General features: G+C 40.5%; 1 protein-coding gene across 2 annotated transcripts in view; it reads right to left on the reverse strand.

Moving 5' to 3' along the window:
* The window catches only part of ascc3 (activating signal cointegrator 1 complex subunit 3), a 176543-nt gene extending 160262 nt beyond the window's left edge, over positions 1 to 16281 (reverse strand). The window contains exons 1-4 of one of the 2 annotated variants that reach the window (XM_023806250.2): positions 16189 to 16281; positions 15254 to 15377; positions 12025 to 12175; positions 4792 to 5369 (exon numbers count right to left, since the gene is read on the reverse strand). In XM_023806250.2, coding sequence (XP_023662018.2) covers positions 4792 to 5369; positions 12025 to 12175; positions 15254 to 15343 — 819 coding nt within the window. In that variant the 5' untranslated portion in view covers positions 15344 to 15377; positions 16189 to 16281. Of the gene's footprint in view, positions 1 to 4791; positions 5370 to 12024; positions 12176 to 15253; positions 15382 to 16188 lie in introns of those variants that run through there. The other variant, XM_023806251.2, reaches the window with a different exon arrangement.
* Positions 16282 to 24121: the final 7840 nt, after the last annotated feature.

A 24121-nucleotide genomic window follows, 5' to 3' on the forward strand; every position in this document is an offset into this window, starting at 1 on the left:
ACATTGAGAGAGAATTACGATTAAATGCATATCACCCATCAGATTAGAGTCCTTCCCAGGTGACAAAGTCTTTCCCATGCGGAACCCGATGGCTGTTTCAGCTGCAAAACATTTTGCTTGTGCTCAATATTTAGTGAACAAATCAGCTAAAAAAAAAATAGCCTTTCCTGCTGCTATACTTTATCGTTTCGGTTCAACCTAACAAGCAGTGGTGACAGTAGCATTAAAAAGGCTGCCAAATTAGCGGTTTGACCATTTAATAATACATTTCTTAATCTACCTATATTTTTAGATGCACACTATTCATTTCCCAGTTTTTCAGCCTCCAAATATTTATTCCTGGGGGAATGAGACTTAAGAGCTGAATCACAGTAAAACTACACACTTCACTCCACTTTAAAGGAACTGCTTATCAAGCCCACAGACAAACGCACGTAAATCTGCGTGAAAAATCCCTCCATACACACCGTGTACGAAAAGCACTTACGCAACACATCTGAAACAGTTCATTCTAAATTGGAGATTAACCTGGACCATGGCTGTCGCGATCAAGTCACAATGTAATCGCGATTATATGGCTCATGCGCGATAATCACCAGGGCTTTAGATGACAGGTGAAACATTTGTCCAGACACTGGCTTTTCGGTACTTTACCGACGTTTACTTAACGCCCACAATTTAATAAGCAGATTAGTAGTGCATCTAAGATTTCAATGAGAGGCATATTGTGATGCCCAAAAGTCAGGAGTTCTATAAATTCAGCATCTCCTTATGCTTATTAAATTCATGCCAGACCTTTGCTTTAGTAAATCATGGAAGCACTGACGTGGCACTGAAGGAAAGAACAGCTCAACCGCTACATCGTCTATTGAAAGAGGACATATTATGGATAAATGAGGTAAAAAAGATCTTGTTGGCGTGGTGGTACTTTTTGCAGTGTAACGTCCCACACGTTTATTAAACATAAGGATACGGCAAATTTATACAGATCACTAACTTCTGGGTGTCACAATACTCATCTCATTAATATTTCAGGAACATATTTCAGGCCGCATGAAAACGTCTGCATTGTACTGAAAAGCCGGCGTCCGCACAAATGTTGCACCCGTCATCTAAAGCCCTGGCGATGATTGCACCGCATGCGTGATATAATTGCGATTACATCATGACGTGATCGCGACAGCCCTAGTCCAGGTTAATCTCCAATTAAGAATGGACTGTTTAAAAACAAAGCATGCTAATATTTGATCTGAATACATTCTGTTTGGAGTAAAATAGGACACTTTAAACACTTTCCTGTTCAGAATTAATCAAATTACAGTATTTATAATTTTAAAATGGGCAGACAGGAGACACAAATTAACTGCCAAAGATTTATGTCAAATTAAAGAGGAGACATACAGAAACTCCTCAGCATGAAATGCCACCATTTTTCAAAACTGCAATCTGAATGGAATCTCTGGAATTATAGGTGCAGTGTGCTGCGCAACATTGCTAAGGACACAAAGGTTGAAACAAAACCTCAACTCAGTAAGGTACACAAGCTAAAACATGAATGGGCAGAGATAAATCAAGGCTGATTTTACAAAGATTTTATGGAGAGATAAGATGAGAGTGACTCCTGATGGAGCAGATGAATGGGCCAGTGGATGGACACCTTCTCCAAGCGCCAAAGGTGGTGGAGGAGTGATGATGTGGGCTGCAGTTATCAGTGATCAACTTGTTAGACTATCGCGTAAAAAGACAGGAATACAAGATCTACTGCCAATTTCTAGAAGATATCTTCTTCAAACATTTGTTCAAGAAGTAGTCAGCAGCTTTTAAAAAGGTTATGATATTCAAACTGGACAATGCCCCTTCCCTTGCATCAAAGTATTCCATAGATTGGCCAAGAAAGGCTTGAAAGGTGATTGAATTTTGACCTTCATCGCCTGACTTTACCCCCATTGAGAACTACTGGACCTTACTGAAGTATGAGATTTACCAAGGCAGCAAGCAGTACCCTTCTCAGAGCAGCGTCTGGGAGGCGGTCCGAGATGCTCAGCTAATATAGGATGGGATCAAATTAAAAACTTAACTGGTTCAATGGACAACGGACTCTTGTTGGCCCGAAAGGTGGCTGTACAGGACGTTAAACTTTGTAAAATGAACTGTACAGAATGGCAGTTGGTTATTCCATATATACACTGAATAACTGAATATGTTTTTTTTTATTATTATTTCTGTTGACGGTGAAGAGAAAAAAAAATTGTCTACGCACACTGATAAGTATTATTTTTGTTTATGACAGGCTAATGTAACATTTTCTCTTGAAATAAATTTACTTTGGGCAAATGAAAACTTCTGAATTCACTGAAGTCTGCCCAACATTTGCTAAAAAATTATCTCCAACAACTGTACTTGCCTAATAATTCTGCACACAGTGTACTTAGTGTAGTGCTTTATACAAATGTAAAGAATTAATTTCACGGATTAGGCCTATGTCATATTGCACTATTTAATGTCTGACATTTACGATTAAGTGATTTTTTTATATACCTGCATTCATGTTGAGACCAGGCTAGGGTAGGCAAGGCAAAGGTTAGAATTAGGCTCTGCAGTGTTGATTGGTGGGCGGAAGGGGAACGCCACATGCATTAACTTTACTGACCTTACGTAAGTGGTTAAAGAACAGTCTATTTGCACAACTTGAGGAGCATCTATATTTCTCTCCATCATGTAAAGCATTAATGGGGTTTTAAAAATTCCTTCAAATTAGAAGAAAATTTTGGCTTAAAGACTCGGAAAATTGTCCCAGGGCTGCTGGTTGAATGGCTGACCCCGCACTCGGACCCGGCGCTCGGACCCGGCGCTCGGACCCACGCACGCGGAGTCCTCACTTTACTCTCACCTGTGCGTGTGCCCAAAAAGGCCGAGATGGGATGTGTGAAAACGAAAGAATTCCAATGTACAAAAGGCAAATAAATTTCATTATAAAACAAAACAGCCATATATCATCAAATGACAAAATTTGTGCATAAGCTTGTATTCACACAGTGTTGCAGGGTTATGGTACGTGATTAACTGATTAGAATTTTAATCTAAAAAAATAACCTTCTCCCATTCATTCAAATGGTGAGGTTTTTGTTATTTTGTAAGTATGGGTAAGGGGTAGTTACTCAGATTAACTGAAAATAGGTAAAAGCCTAAATCTACTGACTGTCAATGTAACCACATAACTGAAGGTAGTAAAGTCAGGGGTGGCCAATCTTATTCGCAAAGCGCCGATGTGTATGCAAGTTTTGGGATAATCTTTAGGTCAGCTGTTCAAACCCAGATGTGAGGACTCTTCAGCTGATCAGTCCTCTAATTAGTAATCTAATGTACAGACAGTGGCCCTTTCTGCATTAGATTGCCCACCTCCAGACAATCATTTCTTGTTTTCTTGCATTAGGTTTTGCTGTATCGCCAGCAATAAAGCATTTCCTGGTTCTAAAAACTCAGATTCAGGTTGTTCTGATAAAATAACTGCATCTAAAAGGAATTTTACACAAAAGACGAAGCGGCAGACGATATCTCATGTGTGTCAAACAGTCCATTACCTCCCACGAACAGAAAACCTGCACTAAGTTTTGTGAAAAATTTCACTCTAAAATGAATGCACAATTTATGCAAATTGTCGGTATTTCTCTGATCTCAATGTCAACAACCACAGCGTGCATTCCAGATTATCATCTGTTTATCGGCATCATTATGTTTTTAAAAACAACATCCCTACGTTGTGTTATTTAGATAACGACACATACCGGAAAACACTTTTTTTACATCCCAAGTACTCATCGAGAATGAAAACTACGGAGGACACCAAATTATGGGAAAAGTGTCCACTGGAAATTCTCGCAGCTGCAAAGTTTGACGCTTTGATGTACACAATAAAAGTACATCTCAAAGTGAAATGAGTTACCTATAAAATCAAAATAAATGCTCTTTGGTTCAGATGACAGTTACTGTAGTGTAGACAGATAAAATGCATCAAATTTTGAGTACCCCCCCACCCAGCATTCTACAATGGTATCTCTAAAAGTAATAGAAATTACTATAAGAAAACTTTATATAAAGCAGGCAAATTCTAATGCTGTGCAGCCATAAATGTTACCTAAGTTTTCACCAACAGAAGAGGCCACAGTGACCTTTTCCAACAGGATTCCCTTCATCCTCACCTCAGGTTTAACATTCTACGGCTGTGCAATCACCTACAGAGAGGACCCCCTTTCTCAGAAAAGGTCAAAGATGTATTGAGAAACATGACTTCAGCCTATCCTGAGTAAAGCACGTTCAGCCCGGGGCAGACTAGTAAGCAAGGTCGGATAACTATCATTAGGATGGTTTCAGCAATCACATTACAGTGGCAATTATTTAGACAGCAAGTCATTAGTCTATAATTAAGCACAAATGAACCTATACACCAAAAGCCAGAGAAGAGTACAGAGGTGGATAGTCCAGATCCAGAAACTGAAAATCCAGACCAAAAATTTGTTTCAACCAACTAATTTACTAAAGAGTGTGACTCTTTATATTCAGCTAGATGGTTAAAACAAAATCTCAGACCTGAAATATCCACCTCTGGAAGAATACATATTAAAAAAACAGCAGTGTTGTTGTCTGTTGAACACACCCCAAAAAGGACTATCAAATAAGATTTAAAGAAATCCCATCAGTGAGCAGACTCCAAGAAAGCCCATGTCGGCTTGTAATAAACCAGCCATGCAGACTGCAAACGGAAGTATATTCAGGGAAAGAGTCTGAACCCACCTCATTCTGCAGTTCGTCGTCCGTCTTCTGTGACGCAAGCATCTCGAACAGTGATGAGCAGAGCTCCTCGGGGCTCGACTGGCTCATGTGCCCCTGGGCCAGAAAGCGCTCCACCTCCTGTTGGAGGACAGCCCCGGCACCGGCAGGAGCGGCACCGTGGCCCGAGGCACCTTCCACGGCACCATCGACAGTCCCGTTCTGCCATGCTTGGCTAGTGAGGAACTTGCCGAAGTCCAAGCTGGTGTCGTCTTCTTCCAGGCTGTCCCATGGCAGACCTTCTAGGTAATCCAGGGCGTAGCTGTCAAAGCAGAAGCTGATGTTGCGTCCAAAAGGAATGCAGCCAGAGGTGGCGTTGGAGCTGTGCGCCAACACAAACGTCTCCAGCTTGGTCTCGTCGACAAGCGCCGCGAGCCCCCCAATGGCTGCGCAGGATGCTCCGGCTGCAGAGGAGGGGAAGGGGCCAAACATTTGCCTGATGGCCCTGGTTTCTTCATGGCCCACCTGGTCCTTATTGTAGAAAATCTTGAAGAGAAAGACTGCAGCACTCTCAATGGTCTCCTGACCAAAGTCCGCGCCCACTGTGAGATACAACGCAGCATTAGTGTCGTAATCAGGACATAACTGCCAATCTGCCATAACTTCTTTAAAGTTGGTAAAGTTGGCACTACTTCCCTGATAAAACCCTGCAATACAAATAAATTAAATAATTATGCATAACATTCTCAGTACCATATAATCCACTGCATCTTACCCCTTCACCTATCCATCACTACTTATCTGGTACAGGGCACCAAAAGGCCTGTCCCAAAACACAAGTGTCAAAGCAGGCACGGCAGTGCTTAATTCAGGGTAAAGTGGGTCTTCCTACTCTGAAGTTCTCTTTTACCAAAGGGTACTCGCACTGTGCTACAAACTATATAAGACCAGATGCCAAGTGACATGTCTTTCAGTTTTGTCAAGTTTGGCAAATGCAGCTGAGTTACGTCAAACCCAAACAGGCGATTTGCGAAAGAGGACAGTGTGACAAGTAAACATTCTCTATGATGAAAATGTATTTTCGGTTTAACATGACTGTGTATCTTTAATTATTTATGGGGTACTGTTCATCCCCTCTGGCAAACAAGACAACTTATAATTCACAGGTATTACTGCATCATGTTATTAATGAGGCATCTGCAATCCCTACAGAGAAAATAGACCATTAACAAGAGCACCTGTTAATTCATCAGCGTCAAAAATATATCTAATGCAATACTACATCAAAACACCATGCATATTAAACTAAATATGCTCGCAACATACCAAAGGTACACACCAGACCACAAATCTGCTTCAAAAACCATTCATTTCTTAGAAGATACTAGTTGAGCTCATTTCACAACGGACATGACATTATATAAAGTCTGATAGCTGGCCTGCATCTCAAGCAGCAGAGCTAAAAGTTCCCAGTTCAGAGAGCATTACACTTTGCCACAGTTTATTTGCCCAGTGATTCTACTGATTCTGGTTAATAATTACAACCACAGTTACAGGACTTGAGCTCCTTTTCTACTGATCCTGATAAATTTATGGAACCTTGATACTGGCAAGTTTTAATGGCTGGTCAAATATATCGGTAAGCCAGTTTACTGGGGCTCATCGATACATTGATCAGCGATTAAAACTGGCCAATATCAAGGTTCCAAAACGTTATCAGGATCAATAGAAAACTTACCAATAGAACACCAATAATGTGTCGGTAAACACTAATGATAAAACAGGAGCTCTTTCACAGGAGAAAATATTTTTGTGATAAATATTGCAATATTTATACCTCTATACAAAAAGGACTTGAAAATGTACTCAAAATAAACTACAGGCGAATAAAAGTTATCAACCAACAGAGCTATAAAATGGTGTTTCCACAAGTTGTGCCAACAGACGTAAAACAGTGCTAACAAATCACTTTCTTTTGTTCAATATAATTTCTATGGAATGCAAAATATTTCCATAGACTTTGGAAATATTTCAAATGTCTTTTGATGACCAGTTCTAGTTCACTTTTCTCCTCATCACTCATTTTTGTTACATGTCTCACAAACCCTGACTATGAGTGAGTTCAAAGGAAAGCACAAGAATGACAATGATCATCTCGGAGACCACAGGCAGAGCTCATGCAAAAGTAGCCACGGCAAATGTTAGACTGCTTTTTAACATATATAATCTTGAAAAGGGACCATCATTAAAACTGCAAAGCTTGTTCAGTTTTATATCCTATGAGAGAATAAAAATCCTTTAGCAAACTCAACCTAGCTGCAGTGAAAATGGTGAAGAATTTTTTTTTTTTTTTATTTGATTAAAACAGCCGTCACAGTCGACTCAATGAACTTGCCAACAAGGATTGGGCGACATAGCCAAAAATCGTATCATAATAAAAATTGTCATATCAGTGCATATCGATGATTATCACAACAGATGTCAAGTCATTTTTGTTCCTGAGTGAAAGTTGCCAGATACTTAATTTTGGTTTTAAAGTGTTTTTCATCATCAGAACATGCCAAACAGAATTTGACATTTTAGAAATTGGAAGTAGAAGTTGAACAGGTTATTTTCGTCAGTGTTGACAAAACGCCACCACTTGCATTTTTCCTAACATTTCCAGATTCTCTATGGATTATTACTATGTGGATTTTTCATAGACTGAATATTGCTGTGAACTTTCATTTTGCATTTCGCTGCATTACCCTTATTGGACGGGTTGCTTTGGACTTACCTGCTCTGCTGGTGAGCTGCCCTGCTGTTTTCACTGTGTTGTCTTTTGTCTGCCTACCTGTCTTATCACATTCTTATTTGTTCAATAAATCCCTCATTTGTGGTTTTACGGCCGTGTCTGCATTTGTGTTCAATCGCTGGTCCTGACAGCTGTCACGGTGAGAGTGACGTCATTTTATCGTGACACAAAATGTGTCAACGGCGAGACGTTGGATGTTAAATTATTGTTGAACTTTTTGCAAGCATCTGCCATATTGATAGAGGGAAATCATATAATTATATTGTGATAATTATCGTTTTATCACACAGCCCTACGATAACCCATGAGATTTAAACCACAAGTCTTGACACTGATGGTAACTTATTGTCTTAACCCAACTGATTATTGCAGTCCATGAAATGTGACAATTGCATGTCCATTACAAGCAAGTCAATATAGCATTTGGTGCACGCTTAGAACATTCTTTTTGCTATTAATTTTAATTACAGTGGACAGACGAAAACAGGAACAAAAAGAGATAAAAAAGAATGTATCCCATGTCCTTTCTCTAATGGGTGGATGCAGGTTTTTGGGATAACCTTTAGGTCAGCTGTTCACTCAGGTGTGAGGACTCTTCAGCCAATCAGTCCTCTAGTCTAATTAGTAATCTAATTAGGGAGTTGCAGCGAAAACCCACACGCAGAGCAGCCCTTTCTGGTTAAGACTGGCCAGCCCTGTCTTAATCAAAAACAAAGTCATATATAAAATAGAGCTGTAACCGATGGACTGAGAGTGGAAATATTATATTATACCATGTGAAAACTTTAGGACCAAAATTTATTTTTACTCTGTGTGTGTGAACACAGTTCATTTCGAGGTGCTTTTGTTAAATGAAACAGACAATATACTGTAAATTTGCTCGTGTTTCCGAGGACAAAACTGGGAGGTCAAAATGGTAAAAGTTATAGTCAAAATCGAGGCTTGTTTTTATAAATACACACACACATATATATTCTCACACACACACACACACACACACACACACACACACACACAGGTGTACCTCAGTTCTCAAACTCATAACTAGAATTTCTTAAAAGTCGAACCATCCAGTTAGAAAAAAAATTACCTAGAGCTCGATCTGAATCTCAGAAGTCAAACCGTGAACGCCAACCTAAGATAACTTTTACACGCGGGGAAATGAGTCATGTCTCTCAGCGGAAACAAAGGGTAACGCTTCAGTCTCTGTCTCACATTCCCTGTGATAGCATCGTGCATGTTTACACTAGCTGAATACATATATTTAGACAGTAAAAATACACTTAGACAATGACAGACAGTAACAATAATTATTATATAATAAAATACATTTTAAAATTTAATATTTAATATAAACCATTAATACATTTAATTATAATAATATTGTCGTGCCGGTCGGGGACGGGATGGAGACAAAGGCGCAGACGTCAGGATATCGGGGAATATGGGGTTTAATTACAGGTAAAGCAGGCAAAACGCAGATGGACAATACAGTGACCGGACTAGGGAAACAAACTGAAACGCGGACGAAATACAGAGGACTAATGACAACAACCAGAAACAGCTGATCACACGGGGATTCCACACGGGGTTAACGAGGGGGCGTGGCACACAGAAGGAACAGACGATTGGGGCAGGACACATTGGTTTTTTTTTAACTTTACACATTGTTAGGATACATTTATTTTCTTACTTTACAAATTACTGTTTTGATAAATGTGCTTAGATGCGTTTAGTACAGTATATGCTCTTCTTGTTTTATCCGGTTCATTTTGTTTTTAAATGCTTAAAAAAAAACATATTTAGGTGTAATTTTTTGGGGGGCCAGGAACCAATTAATTGGTTTTTATTATTTCTTAAGGGGAAAATTCGATCACAACTCGAACTTTTTAGGATTCGATCCGCAGTTCTCAACGGATTAAATTAGTTCTGAGGTACCACTGTGTGTGCATGCATATGTATATATATAAAGCCATTTAACTATTGATGCCCAATTTTCCACTATCTAAAATGAAATCAGTCAATATTGCCAAAACTGGAATTCTTAACTCTGTTCAAAAAATATCATAAACAAAATTTTCATGTCAGTCAGCCCTACCATTTCAGAGAAAAATGTCAAAGCGGAGGATGAAGAAGAAAAAGACCAAAAACAGATTAAAAAGATCCAAACCAAAACACAAAAGGCCACGTTGCCACGCCAAGCAAAACGTTAGCAGTGGCATTACTATTACAAGGAAGCAACATTTGCTTAGCAACAAAAAGCAAAGAAACTGAGCAACAAACATGGTTAAAGGAAAAAAAAAAAAAAAGCTGATACCATGTGTCCAGTGTTCAAGCCATTTAGTTAATTAGCTTTACCATTATAATTGTTCCATCTATTTTCTGCAGTTTGATTTGATTATTCATGTGAACAGAGAACAGGTCACAACTTCGGTAAACAAGGTGGACTGAGAGGCCTGGCTTCTCAGCCCAAAGCAAACACATTTTAAGCACAGCGCCAGATGGCCAAAGCCCCAGCCTGCTCAAGCACCACGTCTGAATGGTGACCTCCAGGAGAGACTCAAAGTCCACATTCACTCTAGTTCCTAGCAAGCAGACAGCGGTGGCTCAAAATGAACACCTTTGATGTCCTGAAGGGACAAGAATACGATGCTGCAAAAGTCTCCATCCAGCTGCTACCATTTTCGCCGCCCAGTGGGAGGGAGGGTCAGTCATACATACCCTTCGAATCCCATCAAGGACTCGGACTGTGCACCCGACACTGCTGGTAATACTGAGGAGGAAAGCCCAACATACTGAAGCGCTTAAAAAGCACGGAACTAATCATAAGCAGATTTTAAAAGTATGAGATTTACCAGCTACATATTAGATATTTAAGGCTGTGAGTAAAGGTTTGCCTTTCGCTTCAGATCTTATCGAGTCCAGCTCACTCAATGGATGACATTTCACACAAAACAACATCTTACTGCCAAAAACCTAGAGATCGCAGAACTGAGAGTCTAGCAAGCGAACCCTACAGTGGTCAATGGTGCTGAAAGATATTACTTTCCATATGCTGTGATTTTACTTAGCTATGTTTAAATGCAACATGCAGTGATATGAACATAACACATCTAACTTGTTCCGAGATTCACAGAAATTCGCATTGTGGCCGGCTGAGTTTTTTCATCTGTTTACCTCATTAGAAACATGGCAGTTTCTGGGTTGTTTCAGCTATAATCTAGATGGGATGGGACCTGTCTGAGTGAAATTTGATTTGCTTATTTTATCACTGCTGCGATATCCATCGTCAGGATCTTTGCTGGTCAGCCTGCCACAAACAGAGTGAGTTGGGGGCAGAGGGGTCACGGGAATTTGTTTGCTCATTTATCTACACATGATAGCTTCAAAGAGAGCTGGCAATGAGCAGCGTGATGAGGTCCTATATGTCATTCATGGGTCAAGCGATAAATCGAGCTTGGATGGAAAATAGCCCCCCCCATATATTCAGAAAGATGTGAGCCTACCACCTTGCACCGCAACTAGATAAAGAAACACTTAATGAGAACAGGTGTGGCTCATCAGAAGCTGGGTATGATAGAAAACCTACTGGACGGTAGCTCTCCAGGACCGGAGTTGGAGACCCCTGCATTAGCTAAGAGTTTCACCTGGAAATCCTCCACCCCATATTAACAATACATTGATAAATACTGATGACGTGATACATTGTCATTGACCGGAAACCAAATTGTTCCCAGGTATTTCCAGGACCAGTCAATCCTATTGATAACACAAAACCTAGATCTTTTTGGATGGAGCGAATAAGAAATCTATGCATCACTCAATAAGAGGCAATAAAATAATAAGCTTACAGGAAACAGAGGCTGAGCTTGTGCATCAAGCCCACATTCAACAAATTATCCTGATTCGGACTTTTTTTCCCGTTACACTAAAGAGATGAGTTGTTACAATGCAAAGCTGATGAGAGCCCTATTGCAGCTGACACAGAACTCTGATTTGGCCAGATTTCAACTTAGTTTCTCCCTAGTAGTGGCACATGTTTACTTCAGAGGGAGAGAAAGTCGATTACCCACCTCCCCACGGTGGGGAGTAGGTTGTATTGAGACACCTTAATTCTGCCTTAAGCTCCACAGGAGATAATCAGACCTCACAACAAGTGTAGCCACATATGAAATGCGTCAATCTGTTTCCAAGGCAACGGGACATGCTTTAGGAGAGCAGGCTGTGGGAGTAAATTGGGACTTGGCTGCCACAAGGTATTCAACCTTTTGAATACAAATTTTTGTAGCCCTTTAAATGTTTTGAACTTTTAACTGGAAACATGTCTAGAATGGCAGAATTCCCATGACAGTGCTAGAACCATCCTTTAGAAGTTAAGAGCATTTGTTGAAGGAACCGATCTCTGTATGGCCACAAAAGAGGCCCTTATGTTTAAATCCGACCAGGCGAAACACGCTAACTACCTATCTGCTGGGCAGCCTGCAGGACATTCCTCAGCTCCCCAGAAGCGGTCTGCTGCGCACTCTTCTCCAGGTGCTGGTTGAAGAACTGCACAACCTTCTTCCAGGTCAGGCCTTCCTTGGAAAACAGCTCCTGCCTCTTCAGCCGCTTGGCCTGAAAGAAGGCACAAAAGTACATTTAGAACGTCACCGTGGCAGCTGACAAGGGGGAAAAAAACACACACACACACAAGTGGCACCGGTGTGCTGATGCATTTAGATTAGATGAAATGGTAAGAGACGGGGGCTCGTCAAAAATGTGATCGGCTGAAACTAAAGCCTCTCAGTGCCCCGGAAATCCATCACCCTGGTGGTCGACGGCATGATTTTATCTCAACAGTCCAGGCCTAAAAGAGCCAAAAGTGAGGTTTAGGGGGGCAATTCCTAATGTAAGAGTCGGGGGGGGGGGGGGGTGTTTGGGAGCAAAGAACAGGCACCAGCCGCTGCACATCCCACCACCATGCAGACGGAGGAGGAGAAAGCCTCTCTTCCCTTTGTGCTGCCTTTACCGCACGACTCAGCGAGTGCACACCGCACAGAACAGCTGATGGCGGGGTTTCAGCAAGCCCACAGCTTAAAATGCTTAAATTCTTAAAAGAGGACGCCTGATTGAGGAAAAATGCCCCCCCCCCCCACTTTAAGAACACAACCACAACCCAAAACCAGCAAATCTTAGAGTACCTCCAACCAGACCAAGAGGATGCATACGGCCATGATTAATGTGGACCCTGTTACGGTCAGCGAGTGAAAGTACCCCTGGAGAGAGATGGACTGCTGCTTTTATATTGGGAAGCTGTCATCATTGTAGGAGGAACAGGAGTGATAAATACCACAAAATTATCCTAACTGCTGCCTGCCTGCACCCTCCACAAGCCTTCTGCTGATACACCAGCACTCCCGTTAATGGGAGAGCTGAGGGTCCCATCCAGGGAGCAGCCTTTCAGCGCGTCTCAGACTGCCGTCTCTCCAGCTCTGCCTGGCATGTTCTCCATTTACGGCTCTAACGCCACCTCTGCCCAGCTGTCTCTGTTAATTGGCCTTCCGTTACCTGTGCCCAGTACGATCGCTGCTTGCCAAGGCAAGCAGGAATCTCAACTAGGGTTACTTGGGGTTGCAGCCCTAAGCACATTCCCCCCCCCCCCCCCCCCAACTGCCTTGCCGCTCACTGCTAAGAAAACGAAAGCAGGAGAATAATTCCCAGTGGCATCACCGCACGCTGCTAACAGAACCAAAATGCACGAGAATAATCTGCCATCAGAAAGCCTAATAGGATGTGGAGTTACTCTAAGAACGGCCTGCAGCTGCTGATGCTGCACAAACACAAAGCAGGTTTAACTCCATCATTATTTATTTTTTTCATATATATAGATGTCAGCGCCCCGTAGAGTTCTGATAACCCAGGATTGAAGACTATACCAAATCAAGGCACATACAAAACAGAACCTAAATCTCCTGTGAATATTCAATGCTGTTGAACTCTAACCACTGCAAGTTAAACAGAAGAGTGATTTTCAAGTCAATACACTACGTTTTATTTATATAGCATACGCTTTTCACCCAACGCAACGCGCATCTTTGAGAAAGCAGGGTCAGAACAATTGAGGGTTACCTTTCTCAGCCTAACTTTGAAATCATTCAGCCGTCCCTTGGATTTGAACCTGCGACTTTGTGATCACACGCCCAGCGTCTTAGCCCACAGTGGCAGACAACGCGCAATGCAACCACACTAATCTGCACAATTCAATGCCTTTTTTCATCAGTGAAAACAGGAACATTAACATCTTAAACAACAGCTCTCTACGAATAAATATTCCCTATTTGTCTCAATATCTCTGCAAGCACATGATAACGGGTGCAGGATTCATTTCAGCATTGGTAGGAATAAAATCAGTGCCAACCACCCCCCATCCCCAAAATAACACACAGTATTCGTACAATATTGGTAGGGATATGTCCCTACTGTCCATAACCAAATCTACACCCTTGCACCTGATGCTCTTCCTCCAGCAATGCATCATCAATGGTACAACTCAGCCAAAACCATCAACAAGCAGACGCCACAATGGGCAGCCATCATATCAAGGCTAGTCTGTGCCAAGTCACAGACCTGTCACAGTCAGCAAGACCATGATTCACTGGAAAAGAGCCAGCAAATACAAAATTATACTTTCATTTCTTAGTTACATTTTTCATGCTGCTGTGTTTTTTTGTCCCAAAAGGCTGTCCAGCTGCAATTAATTTCAATGACATTTAAATGGTGTAATTTGCTTTAAAAATTATTTCATTCTAAGGCCTTGATCAATAAGATATTCTGACCAGTCCAGGAATTAAACATTAAAAATTGGAAGTTTACAATCAGAAAAGAAACATGGTAAGCCACATTCTACGTAGTCAGCCATCAATACAGGGAGCAAACATGAAAAATGAAAATTCGATTAAGCCAATGACTGGAATAAAATGGCTAATTCAGTGCTGTATCATCATCTGTACTCAACCCCAGATCCGGGCACTGATCTAACAGGTGAATTCTTACTGTATTCTTAAACCTCGGGCTAATTAACTTGTAAACTGTAGCTACATTATTCTAACTAAAAACATAAAAACACAATCACTTTCTCCATTCAGTGAGTTCTGAAAATCTATTGATAATAATGATATTAATAATAATAATAATTATACATCCTTCCTACATCCATTATTACAGGGTCCTGGGGGATCTGGAGCCTGTCCCAAGAGGGCGGGGCTAAGACAGCACAACATTCGGGACACAATGTCAGCTCATTATTAATTAAGTAATTAATAAACAAACAAACAAAATACTTCCACCACTACTACTAATGAAAATAACAATAATAACAATAACAATAATAAAAGCAAGGTAATGTTAATAAGCAGTAGTTTGTGGGTACCTATCTGCTGGAGATTGTGAAGTTTCTCAGAGTCTCGTTTTCTTTACATAATACATAAATACATGGCCGGTTGTGGTTAAAGGTGACAGAAGAAACTGGTCTAATGAGAGGCAAACAGCACAGAAGTGGAATCAAAGATTACAGAAGAAAATTAATAGAATAAATAATTTAAAACAAAAAAATACTACTAGTGGAAAGGAATACTGGAAAATAACGGCAAGACTTGTGAAACAAATGCATGCTTTTGTGTGGCTTGAGCAGGAAAACCCCGATTAAGTACTTGCCTTCAGATCGTAGGCTTCCACCATGCAGTCATCCTGCTTGCTGACGTTGGAGAAGGAGCGCAGGGCGCCCGTGAGCCGCGGCGGAACCATCGATCCCAGACTCACGCAGCCGGGGAACCTCGGTCTGAAAGAGACTAATAATAGTTATAAATAAATAAACCTGAAAATTGAACTGTAACACCCCTAAGCGGTAGGGATGTACAAGGTACGTGAGCCGTACTCTGGGAAACACAGGTCAGTATATTTTACATAGCAGGATATCGGGGAATCACAAAACGGGAAAAAAACCGAGTGAGAATTAGAATCTTTTTCAGGATAAACACAATTTCCAGTTCCGTTTTAAGAAAAAAAAATGTTTAAAAAGCTTATAGCTCATATTTACTGTAATATTTCGTGTGAATTTGACGTCAGTACAGCAGGGCATGACCCTTTGCACTTTTTAATTAGGCTATATGTCATGCTTGATGAAACAAGGTGTTGCCAAAACAATGCATTATTATACGTATATTTATGGTGTTTTCCGCATTTGCCTCAAAATTTTAATGACATCCACACAAAATATAAAGAAATAAACATATCTGAAAGTCAAGTAATGTTAACCATACGGAGATGGAGCACAGCTAGCCTAGAACAGGTAGCAAAGGCCCCAAACTTACAGCCACCTGAAGAAAACAATATTAAACTGTATACTTATATTACGTAATGCGTGGAATGTGTACATTTCCCAAAATAACTGCAAATTATACTTTTTTTTACAGATCATACCAGCAATTTTAGCTGTTACAAGCAGTAGTCATCATCCTCTACAAAGGCAGCTAGCTTCTTCGAGTAGTTTACTTTCGACACCACTTTTGGCAAACGCGTATGACCATGGAGAAACGCAAGAAATTAAAAATATATCATCAGTGTGTAGATATTAGTATTTGTTAACTCACATTCAACCCACGAAATGCCGCCTGAAACTTGCTGAAGTGTACGCTACTTCGTGATTCCAACTAGAACCGGCATGGATCCGCAACGCCCTCTGGGTGTTGTATTTCTTTTACTGACAACGGCAGTAATTCGCGAAAGGTGAAATCGAAACCTATAAACTACACTACCCAGAGAAAGCAGTAACCAGGAAGAAGCGTAAAGAATAATGTGCAAAATATTTCGAGACACTATTAATCGATGGCCGAAGGTACAATACCGCACATTTCTGTAATCCACACTGACGTTTTCTATAAACTTAAGTAATTATGTTACCTCTGCTCAGTTTTGTGGTCAGTACGAAGTTCTGAATATATAGGAATAATTCCATTGCAAAAATCACAAACTAAACAGATTAGCGAGGTTAAGAGGTAAAACATATGGCTCCACATCTAAGCGCAGTATCTGAGGGAAACGCTCGCTTAATGTTAGACGGGCTGAAACCTTTTTACGTATGAACTTTTTACAGAAAAGACCTTTCGTCCAGTTCACAATTATGAAAACTATGCCATTATCGTTCCATCCATCCTCTATAACTGCTTTCCTGTAGAAAGGGGCGATGATACTGCTGCTAGCAGTATCACATAATAAGTTTACGTTTTTTACTTCCTGACCTTATTAAATACGATGGATATCAATGCTAATTCACTTCTACTATTTAATCTAGAATATTGGTGCAAAATATTACATATTATTGTTGCCTGTATGATTGGACACGGCACTGTTTTGTACTGCTTCCATTACTGTCACCTGTTTGCCAGATTATCATTACTGTTGTATCCAGCAAAACCATGCACATGCATCAGGTTGAAGGTAAATGAGCTGCCCTTGAGAGACGTTGTTGCTTTCTAGATTAGGTCGCTCTTAGAGCACAGCGCTTATATCTTTGCAAAACATATCTGCTTTGTAAAAATATAACCTGAAACCACCTTGCCTTACTCACAAAATAATGATTTCCTGGATACACCATAGCAGCTCACAAGTCCATAGCATTCATTTCCTTATGTGAAAATATGCACCATTTATTCAGTATCTGTTGTCATGTTTTGATTTTGCTATGATAACCACTTGCCCCATGACTTCACCAATGAATTCTACAGCAAGGTGCTTATGGTGTACTTAACGATCTTTATTGTGCTTATAGACAAATTCATGAATAGTGGCATTGTACGTTCTTCAGGGAATTCTGTGAATATAATTTAATAAAATAATATATAAAGCTCAGGTTTTATGTAGAATTTTTGCCTAAAGTGTTGTTTTGTTGTCTTTATTGTGGCTCAGCATTCGTCCAGGTATATTCGTCCATATGGCTGATAGGGTTGCCAGGTACTTGCCTAATGAGCAGCGCTGTCCTGTCACACTTCTAACATTTTAGCTGTGAGTTGCCCGGGCTGTGAGTGTGTATCTGTGTGTGGCTTTTCCATATTATCCCTTTGTTTGTGTTGGCTACTTCCATCTGTGCAGTTGGTGAATTGATGTCTTAAAATTGGTCCTTTGTGTGAGCATGCCTTCTGTGGAATGGCATCCTGACTACATTGCTCCCTGCCTCAATGCCTGCGCTTTCTGGGATAGTATTCAAGCTCTTTGTGACCCTGTCTAGTTAGACAAAATGGATGGATGATGTTGATGCTTGAATAAACACTTGACTCTTTTGACTGAGCTTTAATCCACAGTCTAAAGTTAATTCTAACCCTAACCCTAGATTCATAACCTAAAGCAAATGCACCAGTGGTTCCAGCTCATTATATTGGCACTCACATAATATTGTTGAGTGAATCAAAACTTGTCCTTCTGTAAGTAAGGTCCTTTTAATCAAAATAATATGACCTGGAGTGTGTTCCACGATGCAGGATTTCTTGCTTAGCTGGATAACTTGTTGGATTTAAGTTAGTCTGAGCTAAATGTAAATTAATGACGATAAAGTCCATTTAGCCCAGACTACTTTAAATCCAACAAGTTTTTCGTGAAACAACCCCCCCCCCCCCCCCCCCCAGGGTTGAATTGCAACAGAAAGAAGTGGGTGAATGTGGATAGAAAAACCTAGAAAAATAATGTGTATGGAAAAAACAATTCATTGAGTGAATGAGAAATAAAAGCGAAAGTGAACTCACAAAATTTCATGACCGGAATCAAGATCTAACAAAAAGATGAACAACTTCCCAAATTCTCTAACTAACCACAATGCAGAAGTCCAACAGGAATAGGTGAAATCATCAGCGTATTATAGGTACAGAAATCACAAAAGGACAGATACCAAATCAAAAGGGCTACGCGAAAATCTAGAATCCACAATAATCCATAACCAAGAAGAAAATGGAAAGGTATGAGCTCAGAAATCAACCCAGGAGCAAGGCAATGCTGGCAGATTGTCCAGGTCGACCATCTTCTGAAGGTCTTCTGAAGCTGGAGACCAGAGACAAACGCCAAAGACAGGGACCGGATCGAAGGGGAAATACTGGGAGGAAATTGGGAGGGGGGGTGAACTCTCTGGAACGTAACGAAAAACAGAAACACATAGCACCATGTAAAAAAGGGAAAAACTATCATACACTGCAATATTCTATTTTATGCACATCACTTTAAGGCAGTGAATCGTTGTCATTTAGTTCATTATTTAAAGCTGTTAAATAATCACAGCAATGTTTTTTTTCATTGTTTATGATGTCATGTTGCCTGTACTGCTCACTAGCTGTATATTCTGTGGTGTATTTTGCTGAGGCTCATCCTTCCGGCCTTTCTGATGTCCTTCACTCTCTTGTCTGTGCAGAGGGACACTTAAAATGTCCAGAAGAGCAGGCTTTGTATGTTTTTCTTCACCAAGGTGATACATCACCACCATAATGTTATTTTTTTCCCCATCCCTCTATTTTGGTAGGCAAAGGGTCCTACGGAGACTAACCTGTCCTTTTAAAATAAAGTGTGAACTTAACAACCACAGTTTGTTTCACTTAAATAATACTGAACTGAATGGAGACTGAATAATAATTTGCTTATCCCAAATCCAGGTTAAGGGTTATATTTTATAGTACATTGATTTTTCTTTCCGGACTGAAATCCAAATTCATGTGAAAGGTGTCATTGTGTATAAGCATGTATTTACCAGTGCCCTAATTTCACATGAGTACCCCAACCTTCGCCTTTTCCGCAGGCAAAGTCATTTTGTTAAGAGGTAACTAATCCCTCCCAGACGTGGTGACAACGAAGCCGCAAGTCACGTCAGTGACACGAGAGCGACAGGCGGAGAGAGAGAGCCAGGACTCACATTGGAGCGCCTGCTTATTGAGAGCTTTCATGCAACCTGGTGGACACTTGGTTTCAATTATATTAATATTAACTTTGTTGCACATTTGATACATTTTGCAGGTATTGTGAGATTTGAGGGGATGTGGAAGATTCTGTCTCCCACAGTGACTTCATTTTCCCACATCCCTGAGATGCTGTGCTAGGGGGACCCGCTGGGGACGCATTCATTTCTGTAATGAGAGGAATATAATTATTATCTTCAAGCAGAAAAATAAAACCAGTGATGGCTGATCTTTGAAAAATTTGGTGTCCCGGGGTTATATCAAGCGGGGATGCTGTTTTGATTATGCGCTGAGAGAGTTTATCATGTTAATTTAAGTAAATAATAAGATGGGAAACAAGGGCACAGATTTGTTTTGAAAGTTGTGTGGAGGCTGGAATGCAGGCCAGTCTGGAGAGTGTGGATGGAACAGATGCTCCTTACTCAGTGTAACAACGATAGTTGCCTATCTGTGTGGGTGGGATACTGAAGCACAGGGCTGCACACTGAGCTGGTTAAACCCATGCATGTTGGACTTTAGAGGCCACAGAACAACTACCACAGATGTAGGGGCAATTCAATTATGGGTAAAAATTCAAACCTCCAAGTACAATTTCCCCTGGGAACACTCAAGAGGGTCCCTCTGCACAGTCACAAGTGACAGTAGAAGCAAATTCTTGTAGATAAATTCTTATGGATGTGGTTGGGTGTGATTGAATCCATAATCCTTAGGTCTTTGCGATGAGGATGAAACATGTTCCCCTTCTGTGCATCCACTGGGATGGAGGAAATTGCAGTTAATCCAAAAGAAATAATCATGGAGGTTGTGAGATCTGCTGTTTTTCAAAGTACTCAACAAGTTATTCTCACAGACATATATCTGCTTTTTACACCATTTGCGGGAGTTTTATTTAGACAAATATGTCCTGTGGGCAGAAAGAAAAATGATTGGCTTAGAGAGACAACCAATCAGATTGTAGAGGAGGTGGGTCCCAGCAACTTGTGGAGGCAGGACCAACCAGTCAAATGTTTTGGTCTTGCCTCCTCTAGTTGCTTGGACCCACCTCCACTACAATCTGATTGGTTATCTCTATGAACCAATCATTTTTCCTTCTGCCTTCAGATTTAGACATTTCTGTCTAAGTAAAACTCTCAGAAGCCTTTACTCCAGCCTTGTATTAAGAACATAAGAACTATACAAATGAGAGGAGGCCATTCGGCCCATTGAGCTCGCTTGGGGAGAACTTCACTAATAGCTCAGAGTTGTTAAAAACTTATCTACAGTAGCTCTGATTTAAAGGAACCCAAGGATTCAGCTTGCACTACGTTATCAGGAAGACTATTCCATACTCTGACTACACGCTGTGTAAAGAAGTGCTTCCTTAAATCCAGTTTGAAATGTTCTCCCGCTAATTTCCACCTATGGCCACAAGTTCTTGTATTTGAATTAATTCTGAAGTAACTATTTGGTTGAACAGCACCCAAACCTGTTAGAATCTTATAGACCTGGATCATGTCCCCCCTCATTCTCCTTTGCTTGAGGCTGAACAGATTTAGCTCAACTAACCTTTCCTCGTATGACATTCCTCTAAGACCAGGAATCATACTTGTGGCCCTATGCTGCACCTTTTCTAAGGCTGCAATGTCCTTTTTAAGATATGGTGACCAAACCTGCACACAATATTCTATTTGAGGTCTCGCCAAGGAATTATATAAATGTAACATCACCTCCCTTGACTTAAACTCCAGACACCTGGAGATATACCCCAACATCCTATTTTATTGCTTCCCCGCACTGGCGAGAATGAGACATGGAAGCATCAACATACACACCAAGGTCTTTCTCATAATCAGCTACCTTTATTTCAGTAGGTTCCATAAAATACCTGTACTTTATATTTCTGCTCCCTACATGGAGTACCTTACATTTGTCTATGTTAAATTTCATCTGCCAGGTATCGGCCCAGTCACTAATTAAATCAAGATCCTGCTGTAGCTGCTGAGCCGCTATTTCAGTATCTGCTACACCACCCACCTTGGTGTCATCTGCAAATTTCACCAGTTTACTGTATATATTGGTGTCTATATCATTTATGTAAATTAGGAACAATAGTGGTCCTAAAATTGAACCCTGCGGTACCCCACTATTAACGCAGGCCCACTGTGACATTGTGCCTCTTACTGTATAACTACTCACTGCTTCCTATCTGTTAACCAGTTATCAATCCAGGTCGCTACAGTTCCTAAAATACCTGTCACTTTGAGTTTAAGTAAGAACCTCTTGTGGGGGACAACATCAAAAGCCTTTTGGAAATCTAAGTAGATGACATCATAGGCCTTCTTATCATCAACTTCCTGAGTAGCTTCCTCAAAAAACTCCAACAGATTTGTTAAACAGAATCTACCTCTCCTAAATCCATGCTGGCTATTAGTCTCTTTACCTTAAGCTTTCTGAATGTCCCATGGAGATGTGGTTGGTCTTGGTGCTGTTTTAGGACTCACCAAATCTGTATTAAAATTTCACCTTGCAGGGATTCCAACAGAGCAACAGGAGCAATATCCTAGACTCATCAAAGAGATTTTCTTTGCCCTTGCAAAGGTAATCGTTATCAGTTCAGTATAAACAAGGGTTGGTGGTCATTTCTCTACTGAACTGAGAATGGGTCATAAATTACATTTCTTATATTTGACTTGATTTGAACTGAAATCATGTCACAAAATCAGGGTCTTGACCTGGCAGATGTTATACCTGATTGTTAACAATATTGGGAACAACATTCAGTGCAACTTTCTACCTGTGGTGCAAAAGGAATGCATGGTTTGTCAAAACTTTTTAATGACAAAGTTGGCAGAAGCTAATGAGAGATGAGATTTCGGTAGGTGGTTTCAAATTTCAGCATGTTAATGCAACCTGACAAAACAGCCAGTTAAAGATAATGAGGGCTGGCCTGGTGATCTTGGAATGGTCTTCTTGGAGAATGCTTTGCAATATTCAATTTAATTCCATAGGAGCTTAAGTTCATAGGGAAACTCTTGAGGTGACAAGAGGAACCTCATGTTTTAAATGCAAAACTCTTGCTAGGTCTGAAGATGTTCTTGTTTCCAGATGGCTGTTACTCTTTATTTATGCTTTCGATTGGTGTGTCACTGATGAGAAACACTATTAAACAACTGCTGACACACAAGCTCACAGTATCAAAGGATTTTGCATTTGGCCACCAGTATTTGTGACACATGAATGAACAGCCCCAAATACAGTTCAGACTTCAGATGAGGTACCAACACGCATAACCCTGCCAGAATTATCCAATCACTAACTTATCAGTGGGAGAAAAATGCTTTATATATTGGCAATGGTATACATTTTCCTTTGTGCATCAGGAAAGATATTTCTTTTGAATGACATTTCAAGGACTTAATAATTAATGGTGAGTGACAGGACATTCTGTAACCATGCTCTGTGAGCATGAGTCATATTTGAAATGTTATTGGCCTGATTATTTGGACTGCTTCTCACTTTTAAAAAGTGTTTCATCCCATGTTTGATTACTTATGCTATGTTTTATGTTTATGGAAATACACACATATCTTTGTAGGGACTGTGCATTTATTTCTATGTGAAAAAACCCTAATCCCACCTATGACAACCTTAACCCCTACCCATCCCTAGCTTTAACCATAAGTAACCAAAGAAAATACAAGATTTTGCCATTTTTTTAATTGCAGTCACAGCTTTTTATAAAACTGTGTTTCCCCTTGTGGGGAGCGAACAAATGGTCCCTACGACATTAAAATAACAGGTTTTTATCACATTGTGAGGACATCCGGTCCCCACAATGTAATATATGCATGACTTACACACACTCATACTTAATTTCATACGTCTCTGCTACTCTGCCTCCATCAGAAACTGCTTGGATTTAAATTGTTATTGGCACGTGGAAATGAAACGCGCTGAATAGGTGGAGGAAATGCTATGCAGAAAGGGCTCTTTCTCCCCTGTGATGTTAAGGTTTGCATTGGGATTCCCCAGAAAAACTGAAAAAACAAGGGGACTTAATAAAAAGCACTGAAGGAAGCCCCGCGCCGCCCCGTTAGGGAACTCCTCTAATCAGTGCCAGAGCAGAGCAGGCATCACTAACAGTACCACCCATTAGGTTCTCACCCGTCAGAATGAAAGTTGACACAGGCCCGGCTGATTTGTAGTAAATTAATGTTATTTGTATTATGTAAATGTCTTTGTGTGATCTATATCCTCCAAGCTTGCAGGCAGAATTTCAATATGAATGAGTCCAGTTCAAGTAAGAGTCCCTGTTAAAATCTGCTACTGTAGTCTCCTACAACACACAATGGCTGCTGGTCTGACAATGAAATGAATCTGTTACTTCGATACAAAAAAGATTACAGTGGATCCGAAAGCATTCAGAACGAACCACGATTGATATCAGCTCTTTCTAATGCATACTATATCATTTTTTCCTTACGTGAAATAAATCTTTCATTTTTCTATTGATAAAACAATTGCTTTCGCTTTGTTTGCTATGGCAATCCGCATTCAATTCTCGGTTGTTAGTGTGTGCCACCTGGTGATTAGATGAGGATGGGATTTTTAAGGA

The sequence above is a fragment of the Paramormyrops kingsleyae genome, chromosome 9, assembly GCF_048594095.1.
Source record: "Paramormyrops kingsleyae isolate MSU_618 chromosome 9, PKINGS_0.4, whole genome shotgun sequence".
Lineage (NCBI taxonomy): Eukaryota > Metazoa > Chordata > Actinopteri > Osteoglossiformes > Mormyridae > Paramormyrops > Paramormyrops kingsleyae.